General features: G+C 47.3%; 1 protein-coding gene across 3 annotated transcripts in view; it reads left to right on the forward strand.

Moving 5' to 3' along the window:
- SCAPER (S-phase cyclin A associated protein in the ER) overlaps positions 1-13,627 on the forward strand; it is a 725,664-nt gene that overhangs the window by 354,676 nt on the left and 357,361 nt on the right. For all 3 annotated transcript variants that reach the window (XM_063926586.1, XM_063926587.1, XM_063926588.1), the window contains exon 20: positions 2,966-3,102. In XM_063926586.1, coding sequence (XP_063782656.1) covers positions 2,966-3,102 — 137 coding nt within the window. The remainder of the gene's footprint in view (positions 1-2,965; positions 3,103-13,627) is intronic.

Below are 13,627 nucleotides of genomic sequence, written 5' to 3' on the forward strand. Positions count from 1 at the left end.
AGTAAATTTAAAACCAACAAATGTCCAGCGCTTTTTTATGGTTTTTAGCATCCAGCAATGCTGGGTATTTCTTTCCTTTTTAATATTTATATTCTGTCCCAGCATAAGATAAATGTCTCGATCCAAGCCAGAAAAGTCTCTCTCCTCAAGTGAGAACCATCCACATTCGATTAAACACTTGGAATCACCTTAACCCTATTTCGGGCTTCTGCCGTTTAGCTAAGCAGATCATACATGATAACGCCTCTTAAAAGCAGGTATAATGTTCCACTTTTTCAGGGTATAATACTGTGCCTGTAAGGTGTTCTTTGGACGATCGCTCCCGGCTAGTGTAGCCTTATCTGGAGTCTCCGGGTTCTCACTGCGGCGTAGTTATATTCTCAACCACGGTGGAGTTTCATATGCCTGCGGCCGGCCGGCCCGTTAGTGTCTCCGCTGCTATCTCTTGTGACGACAGACGCGTTTCTCCGCCTTCCACTACATCGGCGGCTTCCTCAGTGTCACGTGGAAGGCTGTCACATTGTTGGCCTTAGCTTCTGCTCGATGTGTGTCGGAATTGGTGGCTTTGTCCTGTAAAAGCCCCTACTTAATCTTCCATGAAGATAGAGCTGAGCTCAGGACGCGTCAGCAGTTCCTTCCAAAGGTTGTGTCGGCTTTTCATATCAACCAATTTCTTGTGGTACCAGTAGCTACAGACTCAAAGTCCTTGGATGTTGTGAGGGCTTTGAAGATCTATGTGAAGAGGACTGCTCGTCACAGGAAATCAGACTCTCTGTTTGTCCTTTATGATTCCAAGAAAATTGAGTGTCCTGCTTCTAGGCAGACAATTTCTCGCTGGATCAGGTTCACTATTCAGCATGCATATTCTACGGCAGGATTCCCGTGTCCAAAATTTGTTAAGGCCCACTCCACTGGTAAGGTGGGTTCTTCCTAGGCGGCTGCCCAGGGGGGTCTCGGCTTTACAACTTTGCCGAGCGGCTACTTGGTCAGGGTCGAACATGTTTGCTAAGTTCTACAAGTTCAATACTTTGAGCTCTGATGACCTAAAGTTTGGGCAATCAGTTCTGCAGGAGCCTCCGCGCTCTCCCTCCCGTTCTGGGTGCTTTGGTACAGCCCCATGGCACTAATGTGGACCCCAGCATCCTCTAGGACGTAAGAGAAAATAGGATTTTAATTACCTACCGGTAAATCCTTTTCTCGTAGTCCGTAGAGGATGCTTGGCGCCCGCCCAGCGCTTCGTTATCCTGCAGTGGTTACTTAGGTCAGTACTGCTTTGTTCTTAGTTATGTACTGCTTTGTTACTTGGTTCAGTAATGTTATTCAGCTTTTGCTGAGTTTTCAAGCTAGTTAGCTTGGTTTGCCTTGTTAGTGTGAGCTGATGTGAATCTCGCCACTATCTGCGTAAAATCCTTCTCTCGAAGTTGTCCGTCTCCTCGGGCACAGTTTCTAGACTGGGTCTGGTAGGAGGGGCATAGAGGGAGGAGCCAGTCCACACTATTAAACTCTTAAAGTGCCAATGGCTCCTAGTGGACCCATCTATACCCCATGGTACTAATGTGGAACCGAGCATCCTCTATGGACTACGAGAAAAGGATTTACCGGTAGGTAATTAAAATCCTATTTTTTCACTTTTTCACTCCAACAATGACATTATCATTGGCCAATTAAAAATAATTAAAAACTTCTAAGGGCCTAATTAGTCATTCAGGGGGTGTCCCAGGGGTTCTAAGCAAAATACCTACATTTTTTAAGTTTATCACCTGCTCAGATGTGGAGAACTGAAATTTTCAGTAAAATTGCAGCAAATCCGTTTTTGTGGACAATTGAATAGGCCTTTTTTAGCATTCGCGGTAAATTAGCGTTTTTGTGTCTAATTGAACTCCGTCCATAATCACCTATGTTCTGTTTACAAATTAGATGCTAAGTATATCTAACAAAACAGGTTTCTGTTCCTGTAGTACAGGGATGGGGAACCTTTGGCCCTTCACCTGTTGTTGAACTACACATACCAGCATGCCCTGCTACAGTTTTGCTATTTGGCCATGCTAAAACTGTTGCAGGGCATGCTGGGATGTGCAGTTCAACAACAGCTGGAGGGCCGCAGGTTCCTCACCCCTGCTGTAGTAGCATGTTGAGATTATAGTGCATGGCAGAAGTTTTAATATAGACCCAGATTTTCCCATATGTGCTTTCAATAATTGGGTTTTCCATACCAGTCTTTCATCTCATAAAAATTGCATGTTACATTTTGAGTATGCATAGTATCCAGTATATATATTCTGAACACATAGAGGTGCCAGACATATTTACACATTTTTGAGACTGTACGAGTCCTGCCTTAGAATAGTGTAGAGGCCACAGTGTCCAGGAATCGGCTACACTGCATATCTGCCTGATGGCACCAAGTTGTTCTGCACCCACTGTCTTTACCCCATCTCTTCCCATATTGTTTAGCTCAGTGGTTCCCAAACTTTTTTGAATCACGGTGCCCTAGAGTGTCAGAATTTGTTCATGTTACCCCATAGGCCAAAAGTTTCTTATTGAGAAATGTAGAAAGAAATATAAAATTATGTTTATATGTCATCCTTAGGTTCAGTTGTGTGGTGAGGGACTAGATTTGATTCTGTTTGTCTGTATATGTTATGATTGACACCCACCAGCACTGGTTTTGCCTATTACATTGACCATAAATAATTTGAATTGGTGCTGGGACAACAACCCAGGGCACCCGTGTAAGTGTCCTGAGGCACCCCAGGGTGCCGTCGCACACAGTGTGAGAACCACTGGTTTAGCTGAAGTTTGTTATGCTCAGAATGTGTTTTGATAAAGCCCTGTTCCATATCTTTGTAATTAGGCCATAGAACTGGTTCTAGAATTGGTCCCACGGTGAAATTTGAAAATGATCTGTCTAACTAGAGTGGAGTACAAGCCCCGGAGACCTAAATCTGTTGCATCTTTCCTCTAGGAACATCTTTCTCTGAAAAAATATATTGTGGATATTCTGGTTGAAACCGTTCTTCCTGTTGAAGCTGTAAAGGATGGGGAAGAGAAGCTAAAAAATAAAAAAAAAGCTAAAAAGCTGAAGACCCGTATGAACTCCAGGTATGTCCCTTACAGAATGTGTGTTCCGCCTATATGAAATAATTCTTTCTATTGTTCCCAAATAAATATTTGAAAGTATAAAGACAAAATAGTCTATCAAACTTGGCTCTGCCAATAAAGCACTTAGGTAAGCATAGTTTACCCTATACTGCTAAACAAATAATGATTGGAAAATGGAGAATTGCTATTGGTTCAGAAAACAATACGATGAGTCTGAGGATAAAGGAAAATGTCTCTCATTTGGTGCAACAGTTATATCATAATACAGACACTTAAATGAAGCTCCTTCTTAGAAACACAGGAACATCCAAATTATAAGTAAATAAGGGATCTGGTTTCTTCCATTCTGAATCGACTGACAGAACAGCCGCTATACTGCAGTTATTAGAATGTGCCGTCATTAGTTACTTTTACAGTTTACAAATATGTAAAACGAGATTTATGGTAAGAACTTACCGCTGTTAAATCTCTTTCTGCTAGGAACACTGGGCGCCACAGGAAATTACATTGGGGGTGTAGAGTAGGATCTTGATCCGAGGCACCAACAGGCTCAAAGCTTTGACTGTTCCCAGAATGCATAGCGCCGCCTCCTCTATAACCCTGCCTCCGTGCACAGGAGCTCAGTTTTTGTTAACCAGTCCAATGCAGTAGCAGACAAAAGAGACGACAACTGTTAGTAGCCACATACACCACACTCTCACGACAGGAGAATGTGTCAGTGGCTAATGCCATACCAACCCAAAGAAGCTAAGTGCGTCAGGGTGGGCGCCCCTTGGAGCCCAGTGTACCTCACAGAAAGAGATTTAACAACGGTAAGTTCTTACCATAAATCTCGTTTTCTGCTGTGTGGTACACTGGGCTCCACAGGGAATGACATTGGGGATGTCCTAAAGCAGTTCCTTATGGGAGGGGACGCACTGTAGCGGGCACAAGAACCCGGCGTCCAAAGGAAGCATCCTGGGAGGCGGAAGTATCAAAGGCATAAAACCTTATGAACGTGTTTACTGAGGATCACGTAGCCGCCTTGCACAATTGTTCAAGGGTCGCACCACAGCGGGTCGCCCAAGAAGGTCCAACCGACTGAGTAGAATGGGCCTTTATGGTAGCAGGAGCTGGAACATAAGTATGTGCAATCACCATTCTAATCCATCTGGCTAGGGTCTGCTTGTGAGCAGGCCAGCCACGTTTGTGAAAACCAAACAACAAAGAGAGAATCCGACTTCCTGATGGAGGCACTTCTCTTCACGTAGATACGGAGAGCCCGTATCACATCCAAAAACAGCTCTTTGGAAGACAATTCAGGAGAGGCAAAGGCCGGGACCACAATCTCCTGATTAAGGTGGAAACAAGACACCACCTTAGGTAAATACCCGGGGCGTGTTCTAAGAACCGCCCGATCACGGTGAAAAATCAGATATGGTGACCTACAAGATATGGCACCCAAATCCGACACCCGTCTAGCAGAGGCAATAGCCCTCAGAAACAACACCTTAAGAGAAAGCCACTTAAGGTCTGCAGATTCAAGAGGCTCAAACGGAGACCCTTGCAAGGCCTCCAGAACCACCGACAGGTCCCAAGGGGCCACAGGCGGGACATAGGGAGGTTGAATCCGCAACACACCCTGAGTGAACGTATGTACATCAGGTAACGTTGCAATTTTCCTCTGAAGGAAAGGAGCGAAAGGAAGTACTCTTAACCTTCGGTACCGAAGGAGCAGTACTAGGTAGACAAGCTGTTTTAGCAGAAGCTAAGTCAGCCACAATCTTATTGAGGTCTTCTCCGAAAAGGACGTCTCCCTTAAAAGGGAGTGCCTCCAGGGTTTTCTTAGAGTCCAGATCCACGGACCAGGACCGCAACCATAGAATCCGGCGAGCCAGTATGGATGTAGTAGAAGCCTTGGCCGCCAGGATACCGGCATCAGAAGCCGCCTCTTTAATGTAATGAGAAGCTGTGACAATATGCGATAAGCATTGTTTAGCATGATCAGAAGCGTTGGAAGACATCTCAGCTTCCAACTCCTGAGCCCACGCTTCAATAGTCACTGCAGTGGTGGGCCGATGCGCTGCACCTGCTAAGGTGTAAATCGCCTTTAAACAACCCTACACAAGCTTATCCGTCGGTTCTTTCAAAGACGTTACGGTAGTTATTGGCAGAGCTGAGGATACCACTAGCCGCGCCACCTGCGAATCCACTGGCGGGGGTGTTTCCCAATTTTTACTTAGCTCCGCAGTGAGGGGATAGCGAGCCAGCATCTTCATGTGAGGCGTGAATTTCTTTCCTGGATTTACCCAGGACTCCTGACGTATGATCAGAATGAGGTTAACCACTTTCTGACGTTTAAATCTATCCGGTTTCTTAAGGGAAGCATCAGGCTTCCGGGTCATCAGTAATCTGAAGAATGAGCCTGATAGCCTCCAACAAGTCAGGAACATCCACCTGTGAAACAGATTCCCCATCAGAATTATCAGTATCAGTGTCTGTGGCGCCATCCTTATCAGATGAGGTGTCTGGGACGTTTGTGGATTGTGAGGACGTAATGGCCTGCTTAGAGGACCCCTTGGTCTTAGGCGGGCGAGGGTTAGACTTCTGAGTAGTCAGTGATTGGTTCAATTGCTGTAACTGAGCAGACAGTTAATCTGCCCAAGGCGGGTTAACCGTGGAGACCGTTAGCGGTTGTACCGGTACAGGAGGTCCCATAGGGGATGTTTATCTAGTTACCAGCATATTCAAAAGCATGGAGAAAGTAGCCCACGGCGGGTCATTTTGAACCCCCGTTGCTAGGATCCCACTGGGTGATAAGGAGCCCCCAGAACCTGAACACTCAGTTGCTATATTTTCCTCAAATACGTCTGCAGCGTCACCACCACACAATGTGGGATCAGCCCCGTTGCCCCTTGTAGCTGACATATCCGAAAGCTCAATGCAGGGCAATCCAGTACAATATCAGCAGCACAATACCTGACAAGAACCCCCTGTGTAGTGTAACAGCACAAACAGGGAATTCAAGAGGTATATGGTGACTATAAATCACAGAGAAAAATACACACTGAGTATATCTTGAGGAACACCTATATTAAATGATAAACCTGACGCACTTAGCCCCCTCAGGTTATAGAATATAGGGATAGCAATCTGAGTGAGATACACAAAATGGAGTTCACACAGCAGCTATATGCACACACACATAGTCACATTACACAATGCAGAAATTATGACATGCAATAAAACTGCACTGGACTAGCAATACAAAGTAGTACTAAGTATAGCTATACACTCAATAGATATAACAATGCACAGTAAATACTGGATGTATATCATAGGGTATTTGAACTATATAACCCTGACTAAATGCACTCTTTCTTAACTAACAATGTCAGCAGACATGTAGAATACTTTAGTGTCCTGTAAAATGCACAGGGCTGACATGCAGACGGCTTTACAGAGGAGGATTTGCCCAAACAGTCCCAGGATCAGCTCAGCTTGTCCTAATGGCGCCCAAACGCTGACAGGGAGTGAAGGGGAGAGAGATATGCAGCTCCAGGGCGAGAACATTTACTCTAAATGGCGCCCTGGGGCTGGGGGAGGGTCTACAGGTCAAAGCCTTATCCCCCTGCTGGACTTCACCACCGGGTACTGTGGGCATATAAAAACGGTTTATGAGAGGAAACCGACCTGTGCCCTTGCCCTGGTGGTGTAGTTGGGTCCCAGCGCACGTGGCCCACCTCCCACCGGCCGCGCATGATCGCGATTTACAGCGGGTCCCGCCAAGGGGACCCACTTACCTCCTCCCTGAGTGCGGACATGCGATCCAGGAGAACAGCGGTAGTGTGTGTGTGACTAACTGGAAGAAACCGGAGCCTCCGCTGTAAGTAGCTGGCAAATAGGGCGCGGGAGTATACAGCGCCACTGGGGGAGGTGATGGAGCTACAGCAGGAGATGTCTGATTGATATCTAACACAGTCATTGTCTCTGCTGCAGCCCTTGAAGTCTTCATTTTTCATTAAAAGCTTCTTCTCAGGGCTTCTGGAGCAGCCCCCCAGTTGTATGCCTGCTTACTGCATGGCACCAACTACAAAACTGAGCTCCTGTGCACGGAGGCGGGGTTAAAGAGGAGGCGGCGCTATGCATTCTGGGAACAGTCAAAGCTTTGAACCAGTTGGTGCCTCGGATAAAGATCCTACTCTACACCCCCAATGTCATTCCCTGTGGAGCCCAGTGTACCCCGCAGCAGAAAAGTGTCTAACAGCAGCTGTTACTTTTGCAGTTTACAAATTTGTTGTGACCTGCAAATGTGCATTTGCTAATAACTTTAAAAGTGTATTTGTGGACATCTATACTCACTAATGTTATGTGTACATAGAACTACCAGTATCCTCATGATGGAAATTATTATATATTTATATCACAAACAAAAGTGTTGAGACATGGGGGTAAATTTACTAAAATTGGAGTTCTATTTAAGATGGGATGTTGCCCATAACAACCAATCAGAGTCTACGGGGTACATTTACTAAGATGCGAGTTCTATTTAAGATGGGATGTTGCCCTTAGCAACCAATCAGATTCTACTTCTTATTTATCTGGCACCTTCTAGAAGATAATACTTGAAATCTGATTGGTTGCTATGGGCAACATCCCATCATAAATAGAACTCCCATCTTAGTAAATTTACTCCGCGGTAATTCTTTAGCATTGAAGTAATTATGAAGTGATCCTATGAATGAAGACAAAAATCACAGTGCATATTGATTTCTGCAACAGACTTCATCACCACTGAACTCCATCCCACTTCCACAATCAAAGCACTTTAGAGCTGGTGTTTTTCTTCATCATCTTTTAGAAGTTAAAAAGACATTAAACATTCACACTGATTTCATTAAAATAAAGCAATAAAGCTGAACATTCTGACCAGAGCCATATCTGCCCCTTGGCCAGGATGACACTTGCCAGGGGCGAGGGCCGAGAAGGGGGTGAGGATGTCGAATAAACAAGCAGTCCGCGGGACTATATTTCTCATGTAGTTAAGACCTGGCAGTGCAACTGTAGCCTATGGGCATAGTGTATGTCAGTGGTGCAAGTAGAAAAAAATTCTTAGTGTTACTGTGTGCGCGCGCCAAAGGCACGAGCACGCCAAAAATTGGGTGTGGTCAATGAAAATGGCGGCGTGATACACATATAACCCCAATAGTGCAGTGCCAGATACACATATGCTGCCAGTAGTGCCAGACACACATTTGCAATGCCAGATACACATATACCCCACAGTGCCAGATATGCCCCCACAGTGCTAGATACACATATACCCCCACAGTGCCAGATATGCCCCTATGGTGCTAGGTATGCCCCCATAGTGCCAGATACACATATGCCCCCACAGTGCCAGATATGCCCCCACAGTGCCAGATACACATATTCCACCACGTTGCCAGATACACATGCCCCCACGGTGCCAGATATGCCCTCATAGTGCCAGATATGTCCCTGCAGTGCCAGCTCATCGTTGGTGCTGCTGCCTGGGGCTGGCACTGTCTGCTGCTGTTGTTGGGGAGAGGACAGCGCAGCATGTGCCTCTCCTGCCCTCAGTCCGGTCTCCTCCTGCGGAGTCGGCGTCCTGTAGCTTAGATTCTGGCAACGGTACACGAGCCAATCAGAGCTTGCGGTCCGGCAGCAGCGGCTCCTGATTGTCTGCCGGTCCGCGAGCTCTGATTGGCTCACGAACAGACGTTTTTTCGTACACGCCACCGCAGACGCCGGACTCAAAGGGGGGAGAAACTGACGGTCTATGGACTGAAGGGGGCTGGAGAGGAGAGGCTCATGCTGCACTCTCCTCTCTCCACATGGTGTCTGCAAGGTGGCAGTACCGGCTGGGAATTTCTTACTGGTACGCAGTACTGCCCCGTACCGCCATACTTGCAGCACTGGTGCATGTCCTTTACTAGCGCTCTCTGTTGGCTCTGCCTCCCCACAGTGCAGCGGCAGTCTTAATCCGCTTCCTCCTTCATGGTGACCACATTCACTTGGGAGGCATTTGATATGCCGGCTGTCGGGATCCCGGCGCTCACCATACCGACGCCGGAATCCCGACAGCCAGCATACCGACAACTATTCTCCCTCTTGGGGTGTCCACGACACCCCTGGAGGGAGAATAAATAACACCACCATGCCTGCAGCATGGCGAGCGCAGCGCGCCTGCAAAAGGCTCTTTTGCGCTCACCCCGCTGCCTGCATGCCGACGGATGGGATCCCGTGCCGGTATGCTGGGCGCCGGGTTCCCAAGCACCAGCATAGCATACTACACCCCATTCACTGCAATAAGCAGTTTGCTGACCAGCGAGTACAAAAATGAATGGAAAGCAAAGCAGAAAGGCAAGTGACCCTCTGGCAGGGATTGGTGTAGTTAAGGGAGTCTGTTTTAATTATCACCTCCCTGCTAGTACACACTGATATGTGGTATTATTATTTTCATGAGAGGGACTATAAAGTGATATCTGATGAGGAATAACACCACTTCCAACACACACTGATATGTGGTAGTATTGTTGTTATTATTATTATTATTATTATGTAGGTGGGGCGGGGACTGTACAGTTATTTATGATGAGAGGGAATAACACCGCTCCCAGCACGCACTGATATGTGATATTATTATTATTATTATATAAGGGGGGAGGGAACTGTACAGTGATACAGGATGAGCAATAACTCCACTCCCAGCACATACTGATAAGTAGCATTATTATATAGGGGGCAGAGGACTGTACAGTGATACAGGATGAGGAATAACACTGCTCCCAGCACACACTGATATGTGGTTTTATTATTATATAAATGATTATTTTCAAATTATTATATACATCTATATACATCTTAAAATACTTTTCTCTAACGTCCTAGTGGATGCTGGGGACTCCGAAAGGACCATGGGGAATAGCGGCTCCGCAGGAGACTGGGCACAAAGTAAAAGCTTTAGGACTAGCTGGTGTGCACTGGCTCCTCCCCCTATGACCCTCCTCCAAGCCTCAGTTAGATTTTGTGCCCGAACGAGAAGGGTGCAATCTAGGTGGCTCTCCTGAGCTGCTTAGAGTAAAAGTTTAAATAGGTTTTTTATTTTCAGTGAGACCTGCTGGCAACAGGCTCACTGCATCGAGGGACTTAGGGGAGAGAAACGAACTCACCTGCGTGCAGAGTGGATTGGGTTTCTTAGGCTACTGGACATTAGCTCCAGAGGGACGATCACAGGCCCAGCCATGGATGGGTCCCGGAGCCGCGCCGCCGGCCCCCTTACAGATGCTGAAGCAAGAAGAGGTCCATAAATCGGCGGCAGAAGACTTTCCTGTCTTCATAAGGTAGCGCACAGCACTGCAGCTGTGCGCCATTGCTCTCAGCACACTTCACACTCCGGTCACTGAGGGTGCAGGACGCTGGGGGGGGGGCGTCCTGGGAAGCAATGAATTTACGTTAGTTGGCGAAAAATACATCACATATAGCTCCTGGGCTATATGGATGTATTTAACCCCTGCCAGTTTTCCAGTAAAAAGCGGGAGAAGAGCCCGCCGTGAAGGGGGCGGGGCCTATCTCCTCAGCACACAGCGCCATTTTTCCCACACAGCTCCGCTGGTAGGAAGGCTCCCAGAATCTCCCCTGCATCCTGCAACTACAGAAACAGGGTAAAAAAGAGAGGGGGGCACTTATATTGGCAAAATAACAGATATAAGCAGCTATAAGGGATAGACACTTATTGTAAGGTTGTCCCTATACATATATAGCGCTCTGGTGTGTGCTGGCAAACTCTCCCTCTGTCTCCCCAAAGGGTTAAGTGGGTCCTGTCCTCTATCAGAGCATTCCCTGTGTGTGTGCTGGGTGTCGGTACGTGTGTGTCGACATGTATGAGGAGGAAAATTATGTGGAGGCGGAGCAGAGTGTCTGTAACAGTGATGTCACCCCCTAGGGGGTCGACACCTGAGTGGATGTACTGTTGAAAATTACGTGACAGTGTCAGCTCTATATAAAAAAACAGTGGTTGACATGAGACAGCCGGCTACTCAGCTTGTGCCTGTCCAGACGTCTCATAGGCCGTCAGGCAGATGGCAGATACAGACGCCGACACGGATACTGACTCCTGTGTCGACGGTGAAGAGACAACCGTGATTTCCAGTAGGGCCACACGTTACATGATTGAGACAATGGAAAATGTTTTATACATTTCTGATAATACGAGTACCACCAAAAAAGGGGTATTATGTTCGGTGAGGGAAAAACTACCTGTAGTTTTCCTGAATCTGAGAAATAAAATGTGTGATGATGCGTGGGTTTCCCCCCGATAACAATTAATAATTTCTTAAAAAGTATTGGCTGCATACCCTTTCCCGCCAGAGGTTAGGATGCATTGGGAAACACCCCCTAGGGGGGATAAGGCGCTCACACGCTTGTAAGAACAAGGTCTCTACCCTCTCATGAGATGGCTGCCCTTAAGGATCCTGCTGATAGAAAGCAGGAGGGTATCCAAAAAAAGGTATTTACACACATACTGGTGTTATACTGCGACCAGCTATCGCCTCAGCCTGGAGGTGCAGTGCTGGGTTGGCATGGTCGGATTCCCTGACTGGAAATATTGATATCCTAGATAAGGATAGTATATTATTGCCTATAGAGCATTTAAAAGATGCATTTCTATATATGCATGATGCACAGCGGAATAATTGCCGACTGGCATCAAGTATAAGTGCGTTGTCCAATTCTACCAGTAAAATGGTCAGGTGATGCGGATTCCAAACGTCATTTGGAAGTATTGCCTTTGAAAGGGGACATTTGGGGTCGGTCTTTTAGACCTGGTGGCCACGGCAACAGCTGGGAAATCCACGTTTGTACCCCAGGTCGCCTCTCAAAATAAGACGCCGTATTATCAGGCGCAGTCCTTTGTTGGCAAGCGGACAAAAGGTTCCTCTTTTCTGCTCGTGACAGAGGGAGAGGAAAAAGGCTGCAGAGATCAGCCAGTTCCCAGGAACAGAAACCCTTTCCAGCCTCTGCCAAGCCCTCAGTATGACGCTAGGGCTTTATAAGCTCAGGCACGGTGGGGGCCCGTTCTCAATGAATTTCAGTGCGCAGTGGGCTCACTCGCAAGTAGACCCCTGGATCCTTCAGGTAATATCTCAGGGGTACATATTGGAATTCGAGACGTCTCCCCCTCGCCGTTTCCAAAAGTCGACTTTACCGACGTCTCCCTCGGACAGGGAGGCAATTTTGGAAGCCATTCACAAGCTGTATTCCCAGCAGGTGATAATCAAGGTACCCCTCCTGCAACAGGGAACGGGGTATTATTCCACACTATTGTGGTACCGAAGCCAGACGGCTCGGTGAGACCGATTCTAAAATCTAAAATCTTTGAACACTTACATGCAGAGGTTCAAATTCAAGATTGAGTCACTCAGAGCAGTGATTGCGAACCTGGAAGAAGGGGACTACATGATGTCTCGGGACATCAAGGATGCTTACCTTCATGTCAAAATTTACCCTTCTCACCAAGGGTACCTCAGGTTTATGGTACAGAACTGTCACTATCAGTTCAGACGCTGCCGTAGGGATGGTCCACGGCACCCCGGGTCTTTACCAAGGTAATGGCCGAAATGATGATGTTCCTTCGAAGGAAGGGAATTTTAGTTATCCCTTACTTGGACGATTCCCTGATAAGGGTAAGATCCAGGGAACAGTTGGAGGTCGGTGTAGCACTATCTCAAATAGTGTTGCGGCAGCACGATTGGATTCTCAATATTCCAAAATCGCAGCTGGTTCCGTCGACGTGTTTTCTGTTCCTAGGGATGATCCTGGACACAGTCCAGAAAAAGGTGTTTCTCCCGGAGGAGAAAGCCAGGGAGTTATCCGAGCTAGTCAGGAACCTCCTCAAACCGAGCCAAGTCTCAGTGCATCAATGCACAAGGGTTCTGGGTAAAATGGGGGCTTCCTACGAAGCAATCCCATTTGGCAGATTCCACGCAAGAACTTTCCAGTGGGACCTGCTGGACAAATGGTCCGGGTCGCATCTTCAGATGCATCAGCGGATAACCCTGTCACCAAGGACAAGGGTGTCCCTCCTGTGGTGGTTGCAGAGTGCTCATCTTCTAGAGGGCCGCAGATTCGGCATTCAGGACTGGGTCCTGGTAACCACGGATGCCAGCCTGCGAGGCTGGGGAGCAGTCACACAGGGAAGGAATATCCAGGATTTATGGTCAAGCCTGGAGACATCACTTCACATAAATATCCTGAAGCTAAGGGACATTTACAATGCTCTAAGCTTAGCAAGACCTTTGCTTCAAGGACAGCCGGTGTTGATCCAGTCGGACAACATCACGGCAGTCACCCACGTAAACAGACAGGGTGGCACAAGAAGCAGAAGGGCAATGACAGAAGCTGCAAGGATTCTTCGCTGGGCGGAAAATCATGGGATAGCACTGTCAGCAGTATTCATTCCGGGAGTGGACAACTGGGAAGCAGACTTCCTCAGCACGACCTCCACCCGGGGAGAGTGGGG

This window comes from Pseudophryne corroboree, chromosome 6 (assembly GCF_028390025.1).
Source record: "Pseudophryne corroboree isolate aPseCor3 chromosome 6, aPseCor3.hap2, whole genome shotgun sequence".
Taxonomy (NCBI): Eukaryota; Metazoa; Chordata; class Amphibia; order Anura; family Myobatrachidae; genus Pseudophryne; species Pseudophryne corroboree.